The sequence below is a fragment of the Perca flavescens genome, chromosome 1 (assembly GCF_004354835.1).
Source record: "Perca flavescens isolate YP-PL-M2 chromosome 1, PFLA_1.0, whole genome shotgun sequence".
In the NCBI taxonomy this organism is placed as follows: domain Eukaryota; kingdom Metazoa; phylum Chordata; class Actinopteri; order Perciformes; family Percidae; genus Perca; species Perca flavescens.
In genome coordinates, this window is record NC_041331.1 from 1013627 (window position 1) to 1039972 (window position 26346).

At 40.2% G+C, this 26346-nt stretch overlaps 1 protein-coding gene across 2 annotated transcripts in view; it reads right to left on the reverse strand.

Annotated features, from left to right (window-relative positions):
• Positions 1-19: 19 nt before the first annotated feature.
• The window catches only part of pnoca (prepronociceptin a), a 31521-nt gene continuing 5194 nt past the window's right edge, over positions 20-26346 (reverse strand). Inside the window, exons 2-3 of one of the 2 annotated variants that reach the window (XM_028578880.1) lie at positions 3840-3973; positions 20-2292 (exon numbers count right to left, since the gene is read on the reverse strand). In XM_028578880.1, coding sequence (XP_028434681.1) covers positions 1678-2292; positions 3840-3959 — 735 coding nt within the window. In that variant the 5' untranslated portion in view covers positions 3960-3973 and the 3' untranslated portion in view covers positions 20-1677. Of the gene's footprint in view, positions 2293-3833; positions 3974-26346 lie in introns of both variants that reach the window. The other variant, XM_028578872.1, reaches the window with a different exon arrangement.

The following is a 26346-nucleotide window of genomic DNA, read 5'->3' on the forward strand; positions in this document are numbered from 1 at the left end:
TTGAAGGAAGAAAAAATACCAAATAGTTTGTACATACAGGAATCTGGCATCTGGATACAAGACCCAATCAGAGATGAAGCTCACTTGTACATAACCAGTTTGGCAGACAGATCAGTAGCATATATATGCATGAATATTGAGTGCTGTGCAGTCTGTCACTTCACCATTGCACAGAATGAAGGAGAGATCTTTTCATTAAACCTGCCTCAGTAGCTCTGTCTCAGGTGTGTTTTGGCACAGTGACAGATCAATGACTTTTAGCTTTCTTTTTGCATGTTTTCATTTATTTACCACAAATCACATATAATTTACTTTACATTACTGCAGACATTACCCTAACCATAATGGCAAAACATGAAAAACACTGGTATTGTCCTTTCAAAGAGACAGAGTTCTGCATTTTGCCACAAGATGTGAATAAAGAAAGCGGTCATGCTAGACTTTTTACACACTTTCAACAGTAATGTAACCCACCAAAGCTAGAGGCCTCAATCTAAGAAGATTTAGCACTTTTTACAATTGACCCAGCGCAGTAATTAATTGGCAAAATATATATATAATACATGGAATCTGAAAAGCAATATTTTTGCCAACGTTAATCTTGCAGATTCCATTAAACAGTAAAATAAAGACTATATTTTACTGCATACCACTGCACGACTACTAAGAATTCCCAAAGTGAGAGCTTACTTCAAAGCTCATGAGGATAAGGGCTTTGGGCAGCTCAAATGAAACATGATCGTTCAACTGTTACATCCCACAAGGGCACCGAATGGGAGGTTTGATTGACTCAGAGTGCCCAGAGCTGGACAGGGGCCCTGGACGATGCCAGGGTTTATAGTCTCACAGCTCAGAAGGAGCAGTTTTTAGGGGGCCCAACATTTCTACTGGAGGGTTCAGTTACTTGAGAATGTATAGACCCAATCACGATGTTTGTTTCCAATAACTTCCGGGTAGAAAACTCCTGCGTCCCATTTAATATACAATTTAACGGCGCTGAGCAAACGGGGATGAGGAACAACTGGATATACTCTCATCTCATTCATCTAAAATGCATGTTTGATGCTTTCATGAGACCTAATTTACCTGTCGGCCACAGACATACCAGCCAAAAGCAGCACTTAGTCCGACCAGCTGTGAGATGTTGCTGTTCGTAATGCTATCAAAGATGCTAGCAAAGCAACACAGTACAGAAAATAAGCACAAATAAGCAGAAGCGTCAGATAGCTAGGTCAGACCAACGTGGTTAACTATAAATCTTCAAACTTACAGTAATGGCTGAAAATGACAACAAAATAAAAAAATGTTTGCTGATTTCACATAGGCCTACCTATGTAATTCAAATCAATTTTTCTTTTTTGTCTACCCAAAAGTGATTGTTGTGTTGGTGTGACATCACGGTGATTCGGTCTATAGAAGAAGTTCTCATAATTAAAGTAAAATTGTTGGCATCATATTTAAAAGGGATGGAATCCCTGAGGCAAAGAGGCCTGCAATGGGAGTTATAGAATACGGGCTTAGTTTTCACTTTTTGGTAAATTACTTATTATTACTAGATTCAATAGGTCAACTTTGGTGACACCAGTTAAGTTTTGACATGTCGATGAAATACAAAACATGATCAGTGAAAATACATCAGGAAATAGTTTGATGTCAGCGGCGTAAAGGTTCACTCTGTTAAACTTCATTTTGTTGGGTGAGGTCCTCTGACACACTGTTAAACTCAGTGGCCTTAGTGCTCATCCCCAGATACTGTTTCAGCAACTCGCTGAAACGTTTTTGGTTGTTCCACTTGCGGGCTGACTTGCGAATGCCAATGAAACCGCCATACCTCTTCTGGTACGATCTTCCTGGAAACATCTGCTTCCTGTAGCCGTGCCTGCCTTTGACGAAGCCGCCGAACCTCTTGGAGACACTTAGCCCTACATCACTCTGTCCTCTTGCTGCCATGTCAGCAGCCCCTTCTTCCTGCCCTGCCTCCTCATCATACTCATCCTCAAGAGAAAGGGCCTGCTGGGAATTGTAGGCAGTGTTCAGCTGACTGCCCTTACCACCCAGATCCCTCTCGTCCACCCCGAGTGCCCGAGCCACGTGATCGAACCTCTGCACTGCAAAGGGCAGCAGTAGTCCTCCTTCCACTTTCTCCTCCTCAGGAAACAGGGCCTCCACCTCCTCCTGAGATCTTTTACGCAGGGTACCAGTGAGAGAGAAGATTGGCGATGACAGCAGCTTACGACAGAAGTCCCAGGAGAAGGCTGGGGAGACTTTAGCTTTGCACTCAGTGAGACACACCTGACAGAGACAAGACAAGAGATTGTCTTCATTTTCTTTCTGAAGTCAGTTCATTCATATCATCAATTAGACAGACTTCACTGTGGACAGTTTTAGCCTAACTCTGGGGATGGCAGTGTAGGTCTGTTGGGCGGTTAGTTGGTCGGTCCATTGCATAGATCAGAATGCATGGTTAACCAACAAATCTTATAAACATTCATGTTTTCTTAGGATAAATTGTAGTTACTTGGTGAAACCTTAACTCTCCATCTAGTGTCACAATCAGGTCGAATTTCCTTTTGTCTAATCCTTTGATTTGTGACCAAATACCTGCAAAACTAATGACATTTCCGTCAGCCTCATACCCTGTTTACACGTACATGGTTATTTTGAAAAACTGAGACATTTCCCTTCATTTGTGCCCTTCGTTTACACGCAAACGCAAATGAACATGGTACAGTATCAACTGATTTTCTTTGGTTGTTTGAGTGGAAAGCCCTTAGTCTTAACTCAGAGAAGAAAAAATCAATGTGACAGAAGAAGATTGATTATATTATTAGCTTGTTTATCACCTATGTCTTCTACTTCAGTGGTTCAATGGGTGTGTGTGTTATTATGTGAGGGAATGTCAGAATAAGACCGAGGATGGATATGCATGAAATACCTTTTGCTTTGAAAATAAAATTGCTTTGAGCATCACCAAGTGTTTCCATTAAGCAGACTAATCATGGAGGCTTTGGTCCCTTATTGATTTACAAGTAAAATGCCTTTACACCAGGAAGGAGAAATGGGGATGAAGGAGAAGAGACAATTAGAATAAGCAGAAGAAAACTGACATTATAAAAAATAGGGGCAGTGAGTCAGTAGATGGCAAGTCATGTTAACCTGTTAACATGGGAGCCGAAATATCTAAACGGACACGCCACGCAGCTGACACGCTCGACGCGTGCAGTGTGTAACCGGCATCACATGTCCAATTCAATAGGCTCACTTAAGATCCTTTTGAACATGAATGTAAACACTAAAGTTTCATGTTGTATTCCATTTGCTGTTAAATGTCTTCTTGTGTTCTCCATACTAAAACGTCTGAGACGCAGACATGTCATTATCAGAGAGAAACAACCACAAGGCATTTGCACTAAGAGGAGAAACACACAACCCCAGGAGTCAATTAACCACAACAAATTAAAACTCAAATGCCAAAAGGGTAATTTGTTGAGTCAGGACGGAAGGACGGGAGGATTACAGGAAGGTGGGGTGAAAACTACAGGAAGGTGGGTTACAGTAAAAGAACCAAGTGGAGGGATTTTGTTTGTGTGTGCAGGCGTGCGTGTGTGTGTGCGTGCGTTCGTGTGTAATCCGGACACAATAGATTTTCCTCTCTATTTTGGGTAGTAGCTCCACTCTTGCAATCTGCAGTGTGTGTGTGTGTGTGTGTGTGTGTGTGTGTGTGTGTGTGTGTGTGTGTGTGTGTGTGTGTGTGCATGCGTAAGTGTGTGTGTGCGTGTGTGCGTGCTTGCGTAAGTGTGTGTGTGTGTGTGTGTGTGCGTGCATGTCCTCACCCTCACCATTGTGTTGAAACTGAGCTGTTTGGGCAGGACGTTGCTGCAGGACATGCAGTCTGCCTGGCAGTCACCCTGTCCAGGATCACACAGACAGAGCAGCAGCAGAGCCACAACAGTCTTCATGGTCCCACCGTCTGCTGCACAACAACAGACAGCAAAATAAAAATAAAAAAAAATGAATAGGCTACTCAAAAGTACACACAGGTAACACAAAAGTAGTAACAACTATCTAGCTATCTAACTATTAGCTGGTTATTGATTGATTCAAATTAGGAATAGCATTTAGAGCTAGTTTAGCGCTAAGCTAGATGAAACAAGAACAGAGAAAAAAACAGCACTAATAGTGTTTCATTTACATGTTGTATATTCTTAGTTAGCAAGCCAACACCTCCAAGAATACACATTCTAAATGAACCCAAACTGAAATAGACTTTTTTTACGGCAAACATTTTTGTGTGTGCAATTGATAACATTAAAAACTGCTGCATGCATCCCTTTGTGAGCGACTGGTATTGGGCATGCTGGCTCACTGTCATGGGTTACTGGGACACTTGATGGGACTGAGCCATTGTTATCATAGAGCTTTTATTCTCTGTCCTAACCCAATTGGGCTGTAATATGGAGTTATATTCCTATCTTTATTCAAGAGCGCATTCTTTCAATTTGAGAGCATTTCTCACTGATATTACGTTCAGATTTTGTAATAATTTCCCTCAAAACCTTGCTCTCACACTCAAATGGTCATGCTCGCGCTTGGATTTGCTCTGCTTGTGCTCAAACTTTGTGCTCGGACTCAGATATGTTGTTCTGTGGACAGATTTCCTGCTCTCAGCTTTGAACCTTCTCCTCGCACTCAGCCTGATTCTGCGCGCTTGCAAATCTGCTGCTCTCGGATCTCTCCTGCGCGCTTGGATTTTTCTGTGTTACAACACTATCAAAATTCCACAACCAATAGAATGCCAGGTGTAGTGTTGACCAATGAAATGATCCCTGCCCCGTTGAGGGTGCGTTCGTTTTATGTGAGAACATCCGTTGCGGCCGGCTCCTCTGTAACCATGGGTCTGTAACCCAAGTTTATTTAACCCCGCCGTCCATCGCTTTATTATTAGTATATGTCAATAATGTGCACAGAATGGTCGACGGTCTTTCACCTGCACCCATCAGGAAACGGGAGAAAGCTTTGAAGTGGGACATATCAAGTTACGTAGCTACACAACTATGAGGGTGAGTAACATAAATTAAGCACATAGCATAGGGCGCTAGCCTAGCTTGATGTCTGTAAACAAATAGCTTTTCTTTATATCGGTAGTTTAGCTAGCTAGATAGATTGAACGACATACTGTATGACGGACAGTATGTGTGTATTTACAACTGGTATTTAATGACCCCGCTTTGTAATTTGTTCTCGTTTGGTTAACCATGTTCCTGGGGATTTGGCTAATTTCAGACATGCTAACATACAGCCTAGCTTGATGTCCGTAAACAAATATATTTTCTTCATAGTTTAGCTAGATTGAACAACATATGACCGACAGTATGTGTATTTTTCCTCGTTTGGTTAACCTCTCCTTCCTGGAGATTTTGCTAATTTAATGTTAGAGCCAATAGTAAAACCTAAACTGTAATATAACTGAAAGAACACCAAAAACTTGATTGTTTTTGCATCACTGTTGTGTGTTGTTCATCAGAATTTAGTTTTCATTTCTTCATATAACATTAGTTTGAAAATGATGGATTCATATCAGTCTGTATAAAACGTTGTAATGTTAAGTACAATGTTATCACTATAATAAAAACAGATCTAGAATAATTTGCTCCTTAAATAGCAGTTTTTTTTTTAATGAATACACAGCAAACTGAACAGAAAAAACAAGCATTTTCTGTTCTTTTCTTTTCTTCCAGTTGAGAATGAAGGGCTCGACCAATGCTGCATCATAGCAGCAGAGTCTTATCACCAGCCCATGAAAGCTAGAAGTCACCCTGCTGCTCCAGATCTACCTACTGTATGACTGGCTACAGACTACAACCATCTGCAACATCATCAACAGCTGCAATTAAAGTCTCTTGGGGTCATATGGGACTCTGTTGTTCTCCATACTGCATCGTACACTATATTATTTTTCTGTTTTGTTATATTAGTAGTCTACAGACAATACTAAGTATCATTACTTAATCACAGTATATATTATTCTGGTGTACACTGTTGATGTGACTCACTGCTATTGATTATACGTCACTTTAGCTTGCTACTACCTCATAACTTTGCCTTAATTGCTCTTGTTTAGTTAATTTATTTTCTACTAGTTATATATACCTCCTATTTAATTCAATTCTCTAACTTGTGTTGCAATACCTGAATTATCCCTCTTGTGAACACTAGGCTTATCTTATCTTTATTTTAGTTCATATCATAACCCTGCTCACAAACTCACCTGTACCTGGGTCATCAGTTTGCCAATATCAATGTTCCTGCTACAGTAAATCCTACAGGCAAAGTGTACTGCTTCACAGGAGTATGAACCATACACTTTTTAGGTTTTGTGTCAAATATTGTGCAGTTGGTTATGAATTACTTATTGTTTTGACAAGGTAAATTAAAGCTGTTTAACAACCTGCAAGTGTCCACTCTGGTAAATTTAATTATACTGTTTTTAGATTTAGATTACAGAAAATGAAAAACCTATTTGCCTTGATAAGGGTTTTAATTTGTTGCAAGTATGAACATAGCTTTAAGACTCTTATTGCTCTAAAAATCCACAATGATTTAAGAAATATCAGTGATACTTAACATTTATTAATTGATTGTTTATGTGTGCAGACATTACAGGCACCTATTCATGTAAGCAGAGAACAAAATAGTTCTCTCTTTTATCACTTGGATTATGCAGGTGATGGTGCAGAAACGGGTGAAGTCCTTGTAGATCTCTGGCACTTTGAGGACAGACCGATCCAGCAACTCTCCACTGTTGTCTTTCTATAGTGTGCTCCTATTTAAAACAAATTCATAGACATCAACACATAAGGTATTAGGTGTACATAGCTTTCTTTAACATCATTACTATCTTACCTTACCTTCTCTTCTCTGCTTTGGATTTGTGGACATCACAGTAATTGTCTCTCCTGGGCCTTGTTGTGCACCCTGTGAATTCAAGCAAGAAAGAAATGATAAGTGTATGAAACATGATTTTACAATTAAATTATTATCAGACTTGCCAACGTACTTGGTTTGTGCCACTAATGCCTGCCCTCTGCACACAGGTGAGTACAGGGGGAACCAATGGGATTTTGCGTTTGGAGTAATGTACTGACTGGAACAACACAGTTTGGTTGTAATGTACTGACTGGAACAACACAGTAGTGTGGTTGTAAACTATTTTAATAATAAATTGTACTTACAACTTTCTATACAGATATATATATATATATATATATGATGTTATTGTTAAAATAATGTTATAAGAATTTAGAACATCTGAAAAACATGCAACAGTGATGTGGGTTAAATGTCTGAAAACTCCCCAGGAGCATGGTTTACAGACCCATGGTTAAATACCAGTTGTAAATACACACATACTGTCCGGATGTTCTCTACATAAAACTGATTTAAAGAAAACACACCCTCAAGGCTAGCTATGGGCAGGGATCATGTTTTCATTGGTCAACACTTGATATGTCCACCTGGCATTCTATTGGTTGTGGAATTTTGATAGTGTTGTAACACAGTTAAAAATCCAAGCGAGCAGGAGGGATCCATTGGACTACACCTGGCATTCTAGTTGTGGAATTTTGATAGTGTTGTAACACAGAAAAATCCAAGCGAGCAGGAGAGATCCGAGAGCAGCAGATATCAGGAGAATCAGGCTGAGCGAGGAGAAGGTTCAAAGCTGAGAGCAGGAAATCTGTCCACAGAACAACATATCTGAGTCCGAGCACAAAGTTTGAGCACAAGCAGAGCAAATCCAAGCGCGAGCATGACCATTTGAGTGTGAGAGCAAGGTTTTGAGGGAAATTATTACAAAATCTGAACGTAATATCAGTGAGAAATGCTCTCAAATTGAAAGAATGTGCTCTTGAATAAAGATAGGAATATAACTCCATACTGTAATGTCTCAAAATTCCCCTGAGCTTGAATCGGGTCGCGTTTGCTAAAATGACCCTGTTTTTTTTTATGCAGACTATGTAATGTCATCAATAATGTATGGGCTGTGTGAGGCCATCACTTTCTGGATATCTATTCAACTTACATGCATGGATACATTTATTTTATATTTACAGTGGAAAGTCAGGTTTTAAATCAGACTCGGGCCCAAAACTGCTGCCATGGTTCAGGCTTGAGTCAGGCTTGGACAGAGACAATCCTGTTCATGTAGAGTCAGGCCTTATTAATAAAAGGCCTTTTCAATCATATCTCTATTTGCAAGTCAAAATGTCTGCCATGAAAAGGTCTATTGATTCCAATCTATTTATCAAACTCATTTACTAAGTAGGCACATTTCCCAGAATGCTGGAGTATTCTTTTAAAGTGTGGTGCCTCTGAAACAGCAATGGGAAGAGGAAGGACATAGCGGACAATAAGAGGGTAAAGGCATCATAGGGCGCAGGAAGTGACAATAAGGGGCAGACAGAAGGACAGAGAGCACAGCAGACATAAAATATGAAAAAGAAACATTTGGAGAATGAAAAAAAAGAGCATAAGAATTTTTTTTTTACTTTATGTTGGTTGGAACAGCCCAGCCTGGTGGGTCTGATGTCAGAAACACAACCAGAGTTTTCATCTCATTAAACAAACTCGTTAACTCTTTTAATTGATGCCTCAATTAGTGCCTCTGGGCAACGAACTGAGTCATTGTTCGTTGCAGACAAACACACACACTCATACTCACATGCCCAAAAAATACACAACAACACACATGCATACAAACACATGCATTATGCACACTGTTTATGCCCACTACAGTAGATAGGCAGACCCACTCAAATATAAATTTACACATACACTGCAACCCTGATCTTTTAGCTGTAGGTTGTCATTATCTATTAAATAGACGTGGCTGAAAGTAAAACTGATTTGTCTTCAATCAAACACTACTTAATAATGTCTTAAAAATTTTGAATTCACTCAGAGTAATTAAAAACTGATAGAAGTGTAATTACACTACAGTTCATTCTAATCTCTAACTACCCATAAAACTGGCAGCTCTGCAAAATTAATCAAAATTAATCAGTCTTCTAGTGTGCAAACAAAAGTGTGTGTTGAGTATGTCTTTAGTCGGATAGGAAAGAGGATGGGTTTGTCACTGAAGGACAAAAGAGCAGCACAGGCATTTTAGGCAGGATGGAGGACAGCTAAGGGCGGGATGAGATTGGCAGATGGCAGTGGATTTAGACAAACAGCTTGGGTGTGTTCATTTGGCCAAAATGCATCTCATTCTCCAACCTCCTGTCACTGACTTTGTGCGGACTTGGCTTCAAAACATTAGCTGCCATCATTAAGGATAAGGCATGAAGGAGACTTCACTTCTTCTCTCTGTTATCTACTGAGGTGTGGCCAGAGGATGCTTACAGATGCTGTATTCTTTATTTAGAAATGAGTGAGGACAATTAAAGTGGAATACATGCTTACCGTCATACTATCAAACCATAATGTCACATGTACTCTAGAGGCTGGTGGGAACTATATTAGTTTTCCAACTATTTGGTCAAAAACCAAAGTATTAAAAATGTGGATGATGTGCTATGTAGAAAGTTAAGGGATCAACCAAGTCATTGGGATTCATCATTTGGGAACCATGAATGTGTGTACCAAAACTAATGGCAATCCATCTAATAGTTGTTGAGAAATTTCAGTCTGGACCAAAGTGGTGGATTGACGAAATAGGATTTAAAGCTAAGATTAAGTTTTGTTAAGTGTCACATTAGATCAGGGGTCAGCAACTTTGCAAAGTGCCATTTTAAAATATTCTTGTTAATCAGTGTGCCATCAGCATTAAGACTGCCATGATCTACCGAGCCCTCTCCATTCGGGTTACCACCACTACTTATCTTTGCGCCACCTTCTGTGAAGAAGGCAACGAGTGTACTAGGCAATCAGAGGCGGAGTAGGGCGAGTCTCTGCGGAATGGGGATAGGGAAAAAGTCAATCAAACTACAGTAAATAACAGGCTGTGCTCCTGCCAATGGCTGTCCAAGAGGTCATTTGACATGTGGATTGTAACATGTCCAAAAACCTCTCTTGCACACGTATTGCTAGCGTGCCATTGGTTGAGCTACTGCATGCCAATGGTAGCCTCGTGAGACCGTCCTAATCTCACGAGCTCCAGTTTTCCACTTGCAGATCAGTCTGGCATCTTGAGATAGAGAAAATTTGGAGCTGTTCGCCAAACGACAACAACGAGAAGCGACTGTTCAGTCTAAACAACGTGGCAGCTTCCACGGATGAGATGAGCATAGCTATCGCGCAAGTTTTATCTGAATTAGAAAGTATTCCTTCATTGGAAGAAGAGCAAAAAACGGCACTGGAGGCTTTTCTCTGAGGAAAAGATGTTTTTGCTCTTCTCCCGACTGGTTTCGGAAAGAGTTTGATCTGATTGGTTGATTTGGCCCGTCTATCACCAACATAGGTGGGGATAGACAGATGGTTTATCCAATCAGCTAACCAGGATTTTCGCCCCTTCCCCACAAGTTCTTCAACGGAAAGTTCCCAGATGGATATGCCGAGCAAATGTCAAGGAATCCATCTGGTGGAGTCAGGTTATGCCAATGGTGGTACGCGTGCCTAAATTTGCTGACCCCTGGATTAGATGTTTATATGCTTACTGCAAGGGTTTAGACAGGGCCGGATAATTCTCTTCCCCTGTGAGGATGGTCTTTTCATAATCTCTGTGAAAACATGAATACATATGAATCACAGAATACGTTTTGACAGCTGTCATTGGAGGTTTAAGGAGCAGTCCAAATCTTACTTGAGGGCGAATTCAGGGAACTATTGTGGCAAAGCTAAGCCCTGGCTTGCCAAAAACATTCTTTTCCATTTTTGATTTCCTATCAAGACAGAATGTATACAGCCTGACTGCAGTCAGGATAATACAGATATGACATCCACACAGGTACGCACTCCATTGACTGTAGTCTTTATGTGTTTTTCTGTCCTCTTTTCTGTAAAGTACTCTGTGCTATTAAAAGCTTTGTAAAAAAATAAATTGGACTTCTTAATGACTGATCTTTTCTGTGGTCTTCTACTGACGTCGGCCAGGTTCTCTCGAGAGCCCTTCAAACCCAATCACTCTGCTTTTAATTAACTGATTAACCAATAAATAAACCAGTTAATTAAGTCATTACTGTCTGGTGCTGCGCAGAGGCGCTGCTGATGGAGGTCTTACAGTCCAGTAGATGATATAATATCATAATAAAGAACATCTTTCAGATGAAAGGAACCCCTGTCCATAGAATATCTCTCAGTTCTATCTCTCATCCAGTCTCAACCTGTTACCTGCTGATGTTGTGCCATTTGAGCTGATTTGCTACCTGACAAACATCTAATGCAATGCCCCTTTTAGACGCCACGTAGTATATCCCTGAAATGTTTAGGAACATTTTCTGCAGGGGGTCATGTGTGAATGGGAGCAGGAATCGACATTCAGGGAAATATGTTCCGCCAATTTCCCACCTCAAGACCAGGAACATGTCAGGGAGAATGCACCTATGGCTGTGTTGTGAATGGAAGCATTATCATTGCAGGGACGAGCACGTAAAGGGTAATGTCCGTCTGACGAAAGACGCTTCCACACAAAGCAAGCAAAACAATCACAAGACTCCGATGATGATGTATTTCAATTGGATTCAAGTAGATCACAAAAAAACATTACTTGTCCCGTAAACTTGTTGAATTAAATATACATTAAGAATATTGGCAAAAGGACAAAAACAGCTTCATGTTCCTAAATATAAAAAGTGACGTCCTCAGCCGCGTGCACGTACATCCAACCTTGCCCCATCTTCTTCTTCTGTTCTGTTCTGACAGTGCAGACGCTCTACTGCTTGCTCCTAGCCTCGTGAGACCGTCCTGATCTCGCAAGCTCCAGTTTTCCACTCGCAGATCAGTCTGGCATCTTGAGGCAGAGAAAATTTGGAGCCGTTAGCCAAACGACCGGGCCAATCAGCGTTGGTTTTGAGGTGGGTTAGGTGGTGATAGACAGATGGTTTATCCAATCAGCTAACCAGTATTTTCAGACAGCGGTAGCCGCTCGCTAATGCTTTTTTTCTCTTGGATCCTTCTTTTGGAATATGGTCCGTGAACCTGAAATGGTTCCTTTTATTCCTAAATTCTCGTTACACAAACGGCAAATATCCTTTACCGACATGTTTGCATGCTGAGCTAACGAGCTATGCTTTGCCTGCAGAAGCAGGGGCGGGCTTGTGGTTGTATTTTCATACACTTCGTGGATCTGATTGGTTGATTTGGCCCATCTATCACCAACATAGGTGATAGACAGATGGTTCATCCAATCAGCTAACCAGTATTTCCGCCCCTTCCCAAAAGTTTTCCAGCGGAAAGTTCCCAGATGGATATGCCGAGCAAATGCGAAGCAATCCATCTGGCGCAGTCAGGTTAGCTTGCTCCTGCTTCTGCTTGCATATTTCTGCTGATAATCTTGCTTTTCCTCTGAGAGAAACTATGAGCAGCGGCTCTTGGATACTTATAAATCACTGGACTATACATTTTTTGTAGACATAGTAGGCTATTGTCATATTTGAACATTTTTCTGTGTGAGCGTGGCCTACCAATAGCTCAAGCCTGTCTTAAAGTGACTGTAGCTAAAGCTAATTAGCAGCAAGATGCCACCCTTCTCCATAGAGGACTACTACAAACTTCTTCAGAAGATTGCAGTTCTGGAAACCAAAATCTACCAGTTAGAAGTAAACGTGGAAGTGAACAGATCATGTGGAAATGACACCACTTTACCACTGAACCAAAACAATGGACAAAAGCATGCTAACACACGGCTAACTAGCACCAGCAAGACCACAAAGAAACAGGAGGGCTGTGGAACGGATAATAAATCAACAAGCGGCAGTCCTCCCTGGAACTCTTTTGGTGCAAAGCCTAAGAGTAAATCATTTTCCTGGGAAATGGGACGACAACTAACGGGCAGGGCACAGCGCCCTGAGATTTGTGATATGACCGGCTGGCCTGCATTACCATCCAGGCAGAGTGCCTCTTCAACCCTTGTACTTAGTAGGACACAGCCGTGGACAACTGCAAAAGGGAAAATCAGCAACAAAATGCCTCCCCAACAAATGAGTGTGCAGGTGAAGAACAGATTTGCTCCTCTGCTGCAGGACCCTGAACATGACCTGGATTATGTCTCATCGTCACACAGCAGGGTAAGGACTGAGAGCAATTCTAAAAGTAAAAAGCTACAGGGAAAGCTAATGACTGGGCCCCAAACTCTGATTGTGGGTGACTCTGCTGTGAAAGATATAAAAGCAGTAAAAACACCAGACACCATGTCTTTTCCCAAAGACATGGTGTCTGACTTGACCCAAAGAATCCAGGATATCATAGCACCACACCCAACTGTGAAGAACATTATACTGCATATAGGGTCAAATGATGTTGTAAAGCAAGAGTCTGAAGTGCTGAATCGTGACTTTATGAATCTGCTGAACGCAGTCAGCTCCCTAAACGCAAAGGTGTTTATCAGTGGCCCTATACCGCCAGTCAGAAGAGGAGCTGAGAGATTCAGCAGACTGCTGGCACTGAACAGATGGCTTTCAAATGCATGTACCAACCATTCTCTGCAGTTCATTGACAATTTTAACATTTTCTGGGGCTGCAGACATCTTTTTAAAGCAGATGGACTCTTCCTTAACAAGCCAGGAGTAAAGCTGTTCACCTCTAGCCTACTTTACTTTCTGCGCCACACATCTGCTCCCTTTGCCAAGGACACGAGACAAGATGAACCAAAACAAGAGGAAGACACAACAAAGTGTGGCAGTGATCCACTACAGCCCCCACCTGAGCAAAGATTTGACCATGGGAGACCAAAGAGTGGAGATGAGAAATCTCAACCCCCCATCTCACCCGTCCAACACTCCTCAAACCCCTTTGACAACCACAAAAGCTTTGAGGACCTCTTTAAGGATACGTTGCTCTCCCCTCTTTTCCCCATCCCCATGTTGGAGTTCACTGACCAGATGAAGCAGCTGGTAAATGCTGGAACCAAGTATGCCCCCCTTCCTTCTCCCATCGTAAAACGCCAGGCACCTATCCCTCCTCAAGGACGGCAGTTAACTCCTTCTCCCCAAACTGATAAGGATGCTTGTGTGCAAAATGCAGCAAGCATTAACTGATATGGGCCGGGTCCAGGCTGCACGCCTAGTAGCACTCATGACTCTTTCCAAGACAAGCCTGGGCCCTGCTTATTAGATTCTTCCACAATTTATGTTGTGATAGGTAATCAAAAAAGAATGGTGAATAAGCACGTAACAGCAAACTTTGCAAATTTAGCATCCATTCCTCGTCAGCCACAGTCTGTCCCAAAAAATGAAAACACACTAACACTACTAAACGTTAGGTCTTTGGCGGGAAAATCATTTTTAATCAATGATTTTATTATTAAGCACAATCTTGATTTTATGTTTTTAACTGAAACCTGGTTGGACCATAATAACAGTGCTGCTGTTCAAATTGAGTCAGCCCCCCCTAACTTCAGTTTTATGAGTGAGAATAGAGTGAATAAGAAAGGAGGTGGAGTCGCCATTTTGTGTAATGACTCATTCTGACTCAGCATGTTACACAGCCCACGCACAATAAGGGGCAAACACTGGACTTGATTATCTCAAAGGGTCTAAACATTTCCAAGGTTGTGGTGACTGATGTTGCTCTCTCTGATCATTCCAGTGTTTTCTTTAACGGCACTATCTCTGTGCCCAAAAGTGTTCAAACAAAGTTAATCAGAAAACGGTATATCACTGAAAACACCAGTGAATCATTCATTCAGCTTTTCTCCTCTACACCAACCCTCACTGGGGCCTCAGTCACTGAGTTTGTAGATAATTTCAACTGTTAAATTACGAATGTTATTGATGCTATTGCTCCTACTAAGGTCAAAGCTGTCTCTGTTAAGAAAAGATCTCCATGGAGAAATTTTATAGTTGTGAGAAAAGAAAAAAGAGATTGTCGAAAAGCTGAATGCAGTTGGCGAAAATCTAATCTCCAGATCCATTATAACACTTATAATGAGAGACTTCGCATTTATAATCTGGAACTAAGAAATGCAAGGCGGTCCTTTTTCTCTGACATTATCGCCAGAAACAATAATAATTCACGTGCTACTGTTGATAGATTAACAAACCCTCCAGTGCCAATAGCATCTGAACTGTTGTCTACCAAGGCTTGCAATGACTTTGCCTCCTTCTTCACAGACAAAATTCAGAAAATTAGACAAACAGTCAGTGCTTCCATATCAAGTACAGGATATGTGTTGTCACAGTGTGCACGCAAAACAAATTCCAACATGACACAATTTCATACGATCAACCTTAAAAACCTGGAGGACATTATACAACATCTGAAAACCTCCTCCTGTTGCCTTGATATTCTACCAACGGGTGTTTTCAAAAATGTTTCGAACTGTTTGGCTTCTGATCTTCTACAGATTGTAAACACATCTCTGCTCTCAGGTATCTTCCCACAGGCCCTGAAAACTGCAGTCATCAAGCCACTCCTAAAAAAAAAGAACAATCTAGACACGACACTAATGAGCAACTATAGGCCAATATCAAACCTTCCATTTTTAAGTAAAATCATAGAAAAGTGGTTTTCAACAACTCAACTTTTTCTTATCACTAAACAACAGTTTTGATGCCTTCCAGTCAGGTTTTCGACCACACCACAGCACCGAGACGGCTCTTGTTAAAGTCTTTAATGACATCCACTTAAACACAGATAGTGGCAAAATTTCAGTCTTAGTATTACTTGATCTCAGTGCTGCATTTGATACGGTAGACCATGACATATTGCTTGACCGATTGGAAAACTGGGTTGGTCTTTCTGGCTCAGTACTAAAGTGGTTTGAATCCTATTTAAAGAATAGGGACTACTTTGTGTCTATAGGTAATTATACATCTGAGCATACAAATATGACGTGCAGAGTTCCCCAAGGCTCAGTTCTGGGGCCTCTTCTGTTCAACATCTACATGCTTCCACTGGCTCAGATTATGGAAAACAACAAAATAAATTACCATAGTTATGCGGATGACACACAAATTTACATAACCTTATCGCCAGGGAACTATAGCCCAATACAACAATTAAATATGTGCATTCAACAGATTAATGATTGGATGTGCCAGAACTTTCTTAAATTAAATGAAGAAAAAACGGAGGTGGTCATTTTTGGAGCAAAAGAGGAACGATTGAAAGTCAGCGCTCAGCTTCAAACGACAATGTTAAAAACAACAGACAAAGCCAGAAATCTTGGTGTAGTCATGGACTCAGACCTGAATTTTAGAAGCCACATTAACATAATTAAAAAATCTGCCTATTATCACCTTAAAAATATATCAAGGGTTAAAGGGCTTATGTCTCAGCAGGATCTGGAAAAACTTGTCCATGCTTTTATCTTCAGTAGACTTGACTACTGTAACGGTGTCTTTACAGGTCTCCCTAAAAAATCAATCAGACAGCTGCAGCTGATTCAAAACGCTGCTGCTCGAGTCCTCACTAAAACCAAGAAAGTGGATCACATCACTCCAGTACTGAAGTCTCTACACTGGCTTCCAGTGCCTCAAAGAATTGATTTCAAAATACTTTTACTGGTTTATAAATCACTAAACGGTTTAGGGCCAAAATACATTACTGATCTGCTACTACATTATGACCCAACCAGACCTCTCAGGTCGTCTGGGACAGGTCTACTTGTTGTCCCCAGAGTCAGAACTAAACCGGGGGAAGCAGCGTTCAGTTTTTATGCTCCACATATCTGGAACAAACTCCAAGGAAACTGTAGGTCCGCTGCTACTCTCAGTTCTTTTAAATCTAAGCTAAAGACCTATCTTTTTGATGTTGCTTTTCTTTAAATAATCTATTTTATTAACTTTAATTTCTTATACTGCACTGTAACTTTTATTCTTATACTGCACTATCAATTTTATTCTTGTCTTTTAATGTTTTTAATGTTTTTAAATTGTTTTTAATTGTCTTCTAACTGCTCTTTAATGTTTTATGTAAAGCACTTTGAATTGCCCTGTTGCTGAAATGTGCTATACAAATAAAGCTGCCTTGCCTTGCCTTCTGTTGTATAGTGATGGTCAAATGAAGCTTCGTGAGCCATTTTATTTATTTTCTGAGCCCACTAGATGGCGCTCTTGGTTTAAAGAAAAAGGTTAAAGGGATGGCATTTCACTGTACTTTCAACCCTTTGTTGAACAGAGAGCGCCATCTTGTGGGCTCAGAAAATAAAGAAAATGGTTCCTGAAGCTTCATGAGGCTTCATCTGGCCATCACTCTCTGTTGAATTGTATGCCGGTTTGCATCCAGAAGTGGTGCATTAATGTTGCACCGTCTATTCTGGTATTGCCATGGCATGTGTGAAAAGGCAGAACACAGAAAGGTTCCTGAATGTAGTGCACGTGTGAATAGAGAAAATGCCTGAAAGGTTATACCAGTAATCTACCGGAAACGTGTGAAAGAGGCTCGAGTTGCAATTCAAGGTTACCAAAGTAGCAGCTATATACGGTGGTTTGTGATTAAATTGGATCAAGTACAACAATTTAATTACTGACTTATATCACTTACAAAATTAGTCATATGTATTTATAGGATAAATAAATGTATTGTTATCATTAAAACACATTTCAACTTGTGATGTGATACCACACCCCCCACAGTTAGAGTGAAAATGGTGCTGTTGACCGATCCATTTTCACAATAACTGTGAGGGTCAGAATGCTGAACACATTTGTGCAGGTGCCCGGGTATGTTGAGGTTTACTCCTCGACGCAGCGGCTGCGAGTTCGACTCCGACCTGCGTCCCTTTGCCGCATGTTGTTCCCCCCTCCTTCTCCGCCGTTTTTATGTCGTCATCTGTCCTGTACAAAATAAAGGCCTAAAATGCCCCAAAAAATAACCTTTAAAAAAAAAAAAAAGTAGTCTTTGTGCCTAAACCTAACCCAACTGCAACCGGTTCGAAGGCGTGTCATGTAGTATGCTTGTCCTGTAGTACTGTGGACCCGCAGACAGACCCAACATGTTTTTTAAAAAGCACCTGTATGACAGGTAAAGCTAAAAATGGCAAAGGTGAGGAGCTAGTCAGACTAGCAAATAAACCCCGCTGTAGCGGGCTCAGTTTTAAAGCTAGAGTAAAAATACTGGTATCATATGAAACTAGATGACCAAAAGCATCACTTACCAATTTGGAAAATGTCATCCCCCTGTCCATAATTCCTAATGACTGGCTTGATGGTAGTGGTGTCAACCATGTTTTGTAAAACATATTCAGACAAATTCGGTTTGATGTAGATAGAAGGAAACAAAGTAGTAGTATCATTTATTATATATATTTTTTTACATGTTCAAAATAAACTAAACTAACTAACTAACTAACTAACTAACTAATAGTAAGTGAAATGACACTTACTGACTAAGTGGGAACACCAGCACACAGTCTGTAGTCTGTCTCCTGTAAGTACGTTCAACAAGCTTTGCGAGGTTAAATGGAAAAAGTACTCACATCATGACCATCTTCAAGTTGTTGATTAAAAAACTGTAGTCAACCATGAATAAGTACTGTTAAAATTACAGGAACATTCAAATGCAGGTTCCAGTCTGATTTATAGTCTCATCATCCGACAACTCACAACCGTCTCACACTATTATCAAGTGTTTCCACCATCATTTTTCTCCATTATTGCCATTTTCTCATCAAGAAAAAAAAAATTGCTCTCGGCCCGAAGAGAGACTTAAAGCCGGATTATTCACGCGTGGGTGAACGAAGGAGCAGTGTGCATCCATCTTGCAGCTCTTCTTTATTTTTAAAAGCCAGACTGCAGATTATTATGTTACTTAAATGGAAGAACCACAATATTGGCAAATTCACGTCAGTACACCATGTACCTTGGCTGTAACTTTTCTGGGTGTTTGTTTCTATATAATGTTTGTCCAAACATTTGGACACACTGTAGTTATGAACAAACCAAAAAAACATATTTTTATCTCAATTCTATGCTATGGTGTTTGCATTAAATAATTAGTTGGGCTCTTTAATGACTCAAGTTAAATCTAATTCAAAAGTTCAATGTAGGTCAAACCCAACCTATCAATATGCAAATGAGATTTTTGTTTTATTGACTTTTCCTATTTAAAAAGCCTGAATGCATCTAAAAAATGAGGGCGATGAAATAGTAACTGATATAAGATGTTCCCAAGTACTAACACTAAAGTTACAGTGTATACCGGCCTGATAAAATGCAGCTTTAAATTAGATAGCTTTAAATTAAACTGAAGACTAATACATTCCAACTCTTAAAAGGAGAGATAACCAGCATATTAATGAAAACAATTACAGCATATTCATGATGTTAGCTTTGTTCGTTGATGAGTCATTTTGACAGGTAATTAAATGTTATTTAGTCTTCTGCCTGGAGCCAGATGGCAGACTACTTTAACTGTCAGAAAAGTCCCTTTGATTGACAGCTTGTCTTGGGCCCACTTAAAATACATTGTGCCCTTTGTTTTAATATTGATAGCTATCTAGCAAAATGGCAGGGTGGTCATTGGTGTGACACATTTTAGGACAGTAGATCTATATTACCAATCAGGTTGATCATAAATATCTAATTAATATTAATAGTGTCTGTCACTTCCCACATACACTATCTACCTATACTAGTTTATCTGTCATTACGTCTCTCTTCCGCTATTTGATTTCTGCCTCTTTAAGTCTCATTCTCACCCACTCATTCTCTTTCTCTCCCCCGTCCTCCGTCATACACTTTTGCGCTCTTTGTCTTTCGCACACATACAAAACATGACAAAACTACTACTACCGTTTAAAAGTTTACAAGGGACTTCACTATTCTCCACGATTCATGAATTCACAAACACTGAATTCTGCACAGAATCAACTAAATTCTATTTCATGAAAAATGAAAGCCCTTTCTCTCACTAATTATTTTATCTGTTACTTGATACGAGAGCAACATCTGCCTTATTCTTGTATCAACATGATTAGTGTATTGCAGAGATTATTGTAAGAAAGCACAAATAATAATAGTACAACAGCACTTCCACTACTACTGGCAAAAGACATTGTTTCTTCTGATTCTACAGTATCTCCTGGTTAAAGGTCAGGTCAGCTCACAGACGTGTCTGCAGAGTGGGCGTTTTGACATATAGAAGAAACCTTTAGTGCTTTTACAAGATGCTCCCTGTCAGTCCGACTGTGTGTGACGTGTCAGTAGATTAGATGCTGACGCCATTACAGGCCAACGCGCTAAAATAAATCAATATCCCTTCTCAATGCACCTAATCACTTAAGGTTAGATTAATGGTTGGGAGGTGTACTCACATGCACGTACACAGGGGTCACATCAAACTCATTTCATATTGATTTTTTCTTTATGTTTTTGAGATGAGGTGATGCCCTGTAATTGTTTTTTGTAGCTTTTCTATCCCACCTGTACAAATTTGACATTTATTTGTCTTCAGTTCCCCCCTCCCTCCCCCATGTTTGTATTATGAGTTATTGCTATTACTTACTTCATATTACTTTATCGGACACAGGTGCAACTGGTAACAATACAAATGGCTGCATTCCATTCAGGTGTGGCTGGCTCACTAAGCTGGTCACTTGTTAGCCTTGGTAGTGTGCACTATATTTTATTCTAATTATACTAGTTATATTTGTAACTGTTCTATTAGCTTTATTTTTCATAAAGTATTTATTTTGCTGCTTTTTCTGGAATTCTGAAATATGACACCAGGGTTTTATGGGTATCTCTTACTGTACTCAAGAGTCACATTTGAGTATTTACAGGTCCCATAATGTAAAAAGTAAGATATTCCATGTTTTTTATTATTATTATAAAGCAGGTCGAGGTGCTATATAAATACTGTAGAAAGTATAAAAACCCTCAATCCACATAGAAATGCTCAAAGCCTGTATTCAGAAACTGTGCCTTTTAACGAGCCATCAGGACTTCTGTGCAGTTGTGATGTCACAACTATACTATATATAGGTAGAAAGTCCCGCTTCAGTGCCATTACAGTCATTCCCCGGCTGCAATGACGATGCAGAGACTCAGAGAGCGCAGATGCGCAAGACCTGGAAAGACTGAGCTTTTTCAGGAGGTGGTTTAACGGATTGGGTTAGAACGAAGCGTTTCAGACAATTTCTGCAGAATGGGGAAAACTTTCTGTTATTTTGACTCATTGTGTTGTATTTGGTACAGTTTAACACCTAAATGAATCACACTTTTTCAACCAAAACCCTATGTTCCTATGTGTTTGTGTCTAAGTGACTGATGGGAACAACAATATTTGACATTGGTCCAGTATTAAGCGAGATCGCTGCAGTCTGCAGTCAGAGAAACAAGCTACAATGTAAGTTAATAGGACAATTGTCCAGCTTGTATTTACCTTCACAAAAGTGCTTGTTTTGCCGCGGTCAGGCTCAGATTAATATTTTAAGTATCTGACAAGATTATAGAAAGGATCCCTACAGAGATAGTCCTTTAAAACCTCTTTGAGACATTTCTGTTTAACCAGAAAAGCTCTGAAGTCGCTAGCGCTAAACACACCAGACTCCATTTAAAAAAGCAATACTTTTAGCGTGTATGGAGCCAACATTTCACATGTAAATCGGTGCTAATATCACAGTTTATTTTCATAGAGTCTGGTGGATTTAGCAAACTCAATTGTTTTTATGTTTAAAAATAGGATCTTACTCTTTAACAGAGAGGTCATTTAGAATATTAATCTGAGCCTGTCAGTGGCAAAACGAGCACTTTTGTGAACATAAATTGGACAGTTGGACAACTGGACAATTGTCCTATTAACTTACATTGTAGCTTGTTTGTCCCCTGCCAAATGCAGCGATCTCGCTTAATACTGGACTAATGAAAAAGACTGTTCATCAGTCACTTAGACACAAAAACATAGGAACATAGGGTCCATTAAGCCCTAATCGCACATGGCAAGTATTACCAGGGGACCTCATGTGATTTTTAGACATTACCCTCCACACACCCCCTCTGTGTTTTGTGCAGCACATCACACAGGCTAAGTCAAGTCTGTATTTTACTCAAATTTACTGACATTGTCTCCCACATATGATGTCAAGGCTCTGTCAAAACTTTACTTTATAATTAATGATGCCGATTTGCACAGGACTAATATTATCACACAACGTCTGTGTTTGGAGAAATATAGTCGGTCATTTTAAAAAATTATCTAGAGGTCCCTAGGTAATACTAGTCCTGTGTGAATAGGGCTTTGATAATGTACGTATTTTATTAGATGTTGCTGTCTTCAAAGGTGGCTTTACAGTCATTTTGTGGTTAGTTGTCACTTTCTGTAGTTCTTTTCACCAATGGGGCAAAATCACAGCTGTCAGATATTCCTGATATCTCAGACTTGGAATGACAACAGTTAGCTAATTAGCTTCGTGGGTACAGTCTCTTTCCCTGAGCCCATGCATAGCTAGGCTCTGGGAAAGTTATACAAACATTTCTTTTCTGGGTTTAGAATTTCATAATAAAAGATAAATCATTCATTCTGTCTTTTTATGACAGCCACCAACGGGGAAAATGCTTTTTGAGCTGCAGGGTATTTCTTTGTTACAGGACAACTGACAGCAAACATATCCAGCTTTCCTAATACATCCTTGCATCAACTGCATCTGACAAGAGTCCGTTCTCGTTTGATATGGAAACAGGCAGGGTAAGGCGTAAGAAGAACACACCGGGGGCAGCAAGGAGACATAAAGAAGGATCTGTGTAATCCTGCCAATACAAAAGGATGGACAGGAACCCTGCTGTGTTAGGAAAATTGTGTCCTTGGATTAAGTCCACTCCACATTCACAGCCATATTCACAAAGTTGTACACACCCGCACGATGCCTGTGATCCAGCGCTACTTCTCCTCTCTCCATTTCCCCGTCCAGCCTTTGAATGAGAATGGTTTCCTGAAGTTTATATTAATGTACTGTGTGGTGGAGGAAACCCGCAAATTGACTGCTACTGAGATGAGACACGTGGCTGTGGAAATGGGGCTGCAATCCAGTACAGTGTTCCTTGCGTTTTGTGCAGTCAGTGTGTTTTTTGTTTAAACGTCGATGCATTTTTAGGTTTTTGGAAGTGGATTTTTTTTTTTCTTCTGCTCGTCTCACGATCTACAATCTGACTACCGGTCTTCATCGATTTACCCCAAACAAACTGCCATCACTGTCGCTTGACACATAAAACATATAATGTATAGAGTTTTGACAAACCTCACCCAAAGTGCTTGAACTCGATGCATTCAACTGTTTTGCATGAGTAGGTGGACAGAATGATGGCAAATGGGGAATTTAAAGTCTAGGAAAAATGTGAGAAATGGCACGTTTTCCACAAAACACCACTTTATCGGGGCTTCTGATAGTCTTCTCCAAGTCTGATGGTGAAATGGAATAACAACCTTGCCCTTTGTCTCTGAGGGACTTGCACCAAAAGGTTCATATGTCATTGTCGCCTCATCTATGTTTGGCCGTCTATCCACAGGAACACAGAATGTTCATCACCAGCAGCTGGTGTGTCTGACAGCTCTATCTCTGAATACTACTGATGTGTATTTACCTTAAATTAGCTACATATCGCAGCTTTTAATTTCACATTTCAGTCACGGGCAATGCTTTGAGTAACTGCCCTAAGGTATGAGAAAGCAGCCTTTAGATTTCTCTGAATCAGTTCAGAATGTTTTTTTCAGCCCGAGTGCTATCTGCAGATCTGCATCAGCTTCTTTCTGATAATGCAAGAAGCTTTTGTTATTACTCAGATAAGTAGAACCAGATACGTGCACTTTTTAAATCGCTTATCACCAGCGGTTGTTGAAAGCGGCTTTTAGTCCAAAAACTTACTTAAAGTAACCCATTTTGAGCAGTGCCTTTGTTTATGGAGTTTATTTTTAAGGTCAAATGAAATGTGAGCCCCAGGCTGAACAAAAACACGATGTTAATTATTCATCGTAGACAACGGTGACACCCAATCTTAAAGTTCATTAACTCATTATCGTTTCCTGACAGTTTAAAAACACTTAATAATGGGTTTTACACATAAATGCCTGAAGGCGTCAGGTATATAATATTAGCAGGTAATACCATTACAGAAATAGAAATGCTTCTACTACTAATTAACATAAGTTCAAATATTAAATCTATTTATCATCTCCAAATCATTGCACGGAAGCAATTTATACTGTTCATTAATCCAACCTTGGAAGAATACAAAAGGGCTTGGCTCATAAAGAGCCAGATGTGGCCAGATGCTTTATATATGAGCAGTAAAATCCATAAACACTATTGTCTTTAACCTTTTACCTCCCTTGATGTACTGAACTACTTTTTTTTAGTTTGGGTGACATGGTTCTAAATGTCAACAACTAAACCAACATTAGATTTATTCAAAATGACTGTCAGTATTTCCACACCACTGCATTTAATCATTACATCATCAATATTTAAAATCAAAGTGGAATGAGTCAATCTCTACCCATTGCTCTCTAATATTTCAGATTTTCTTCCATAAATTAAACCTTTTAAAATGAAGATATCTTTCATATTTAATAATTTGACCCATGTATTGCCTTTAAAAACGAAGTATATGGAAATATTGACTCAGTTACCTTCAGGCAAATGCCTTTGAAAATCTAAAAATAATCCTCTAATGAAGTGAGAAAATCTGACCGTGATTAGTCAACGTGCACTCACCCAAATTACCTTTCATTACTCCGGTCTTAACCTACAGCGTAAACACATACTCACATAAGCTTTGTGCGAAGACTCCCCGTTCATTCATGAAACGCACCAGAGCGCGGCAGTAAATCAGGCCTTAACGATTAATGATTAATCGGGACAAACTATTTATGACCTTTCCCTCTGGAGACAAACTGCACGTGTAGTCCTCAGATGGAGCGTCTACACCTCCTACTCTAAGTAGTTTGTTCATCCTGGCTGCCTTACGCTTTTAAACCACTCAAACACGTACCGTAGTATTTAACCTTTGGGGAGTAGTTATGGGACTTTATGGTCTGTAGTTGTTTCTTTAGAAGCGCTGCATCGATTCTGTGAAACACAGAATCAGTTAACGAGAACCACCTCAGACATTATCCTGACCCACTCTGTCTGTCAACAATACGTACAGCCTAAATTGTTTGATCAGCGTCATTACAAGCACTCAGCCACATGGAACTCAAGGGTCAGAGGGTCACTGCACCGGGACAATAGCTGCAACGGTTAGCCTGGGACCCTTCAGCAGGTGTGGATGATAGACAAGTGATGGAGGCTAATACTGAAATGGGAAAAAAATTAATTGTGACTGAGTGACAGTGCTGAAAAATTCTTACAAAGATGTCCTTTTCCCTTCCTTGTGTCCAATTGTTTCAGCTGAATTAATGGAATTCACATTCAGATTGTAGTCATTTTTTGGGCTCTCCAAACCTAGATAGATAGATAGATAGATAGATAGATAGATAGATAGATAGATAGATAGATAGATAGATAGATAGATAGATAGATACTATATTGACCTGCTACATTACCAGCATTAGAAGAAACTAGTAAGGAGGTGAAGGGATGTGAAATTCTATCCTCACTTTTTGTAAAGTGTGACTCCAGTAGGGCTTTTTGTCCAATGTAAAATCCTGCCTGTCAATATTTTAACAAATGTAACGAACTGCCTTTACTTACATGACAAATATGCAAAACGCAAAAAAAGATTCTCTATCAAAAGGTCAGAGGTCAAGCCAATTCTTTTCATCCTCCATCTCCCTCCTTCTTCCCCGGGTCTCCTTACCTGTGTTGGGCTGAGATTGTGGGTGCCTATAGGGGTCCTTTGGGTGCAAGTTGAGGTTTGTCAGCGTATATGTTTCCTTCCCTCAGTCTCAGCGTGGGTTTTCTGGCTGCGTGGAGGCTGGAGGCAGCTGCTCTTATAGGGACCCACCCCTCCCCTTCAATCTCCTCCTCTGGTTCTCTCTCTCTCTCTCTCTCTCTCTCTCTCTCTCTCTCTCTCTCTCTCTCTCTCTTTCAAAACTCCCTCTTTCATTAGAGAGAGAAACAGAGGCAGGGAGAGAGGGATGGAAATCAGAGAGAAGAAGGGAGGAGAAAGAAGATGGGGCAGAGCAGGAACAGTGTGTTAGGGAAGGGCGAGAGAGCGGAGTTAGGACAGGAAGAAAAGTAAATGCCAAAGGAAGGAGGTAAAAAAAGAAGGAGGCAAGACAGAAAATGGCAAGAGAAAAACAAGTAGAAGGGGACAA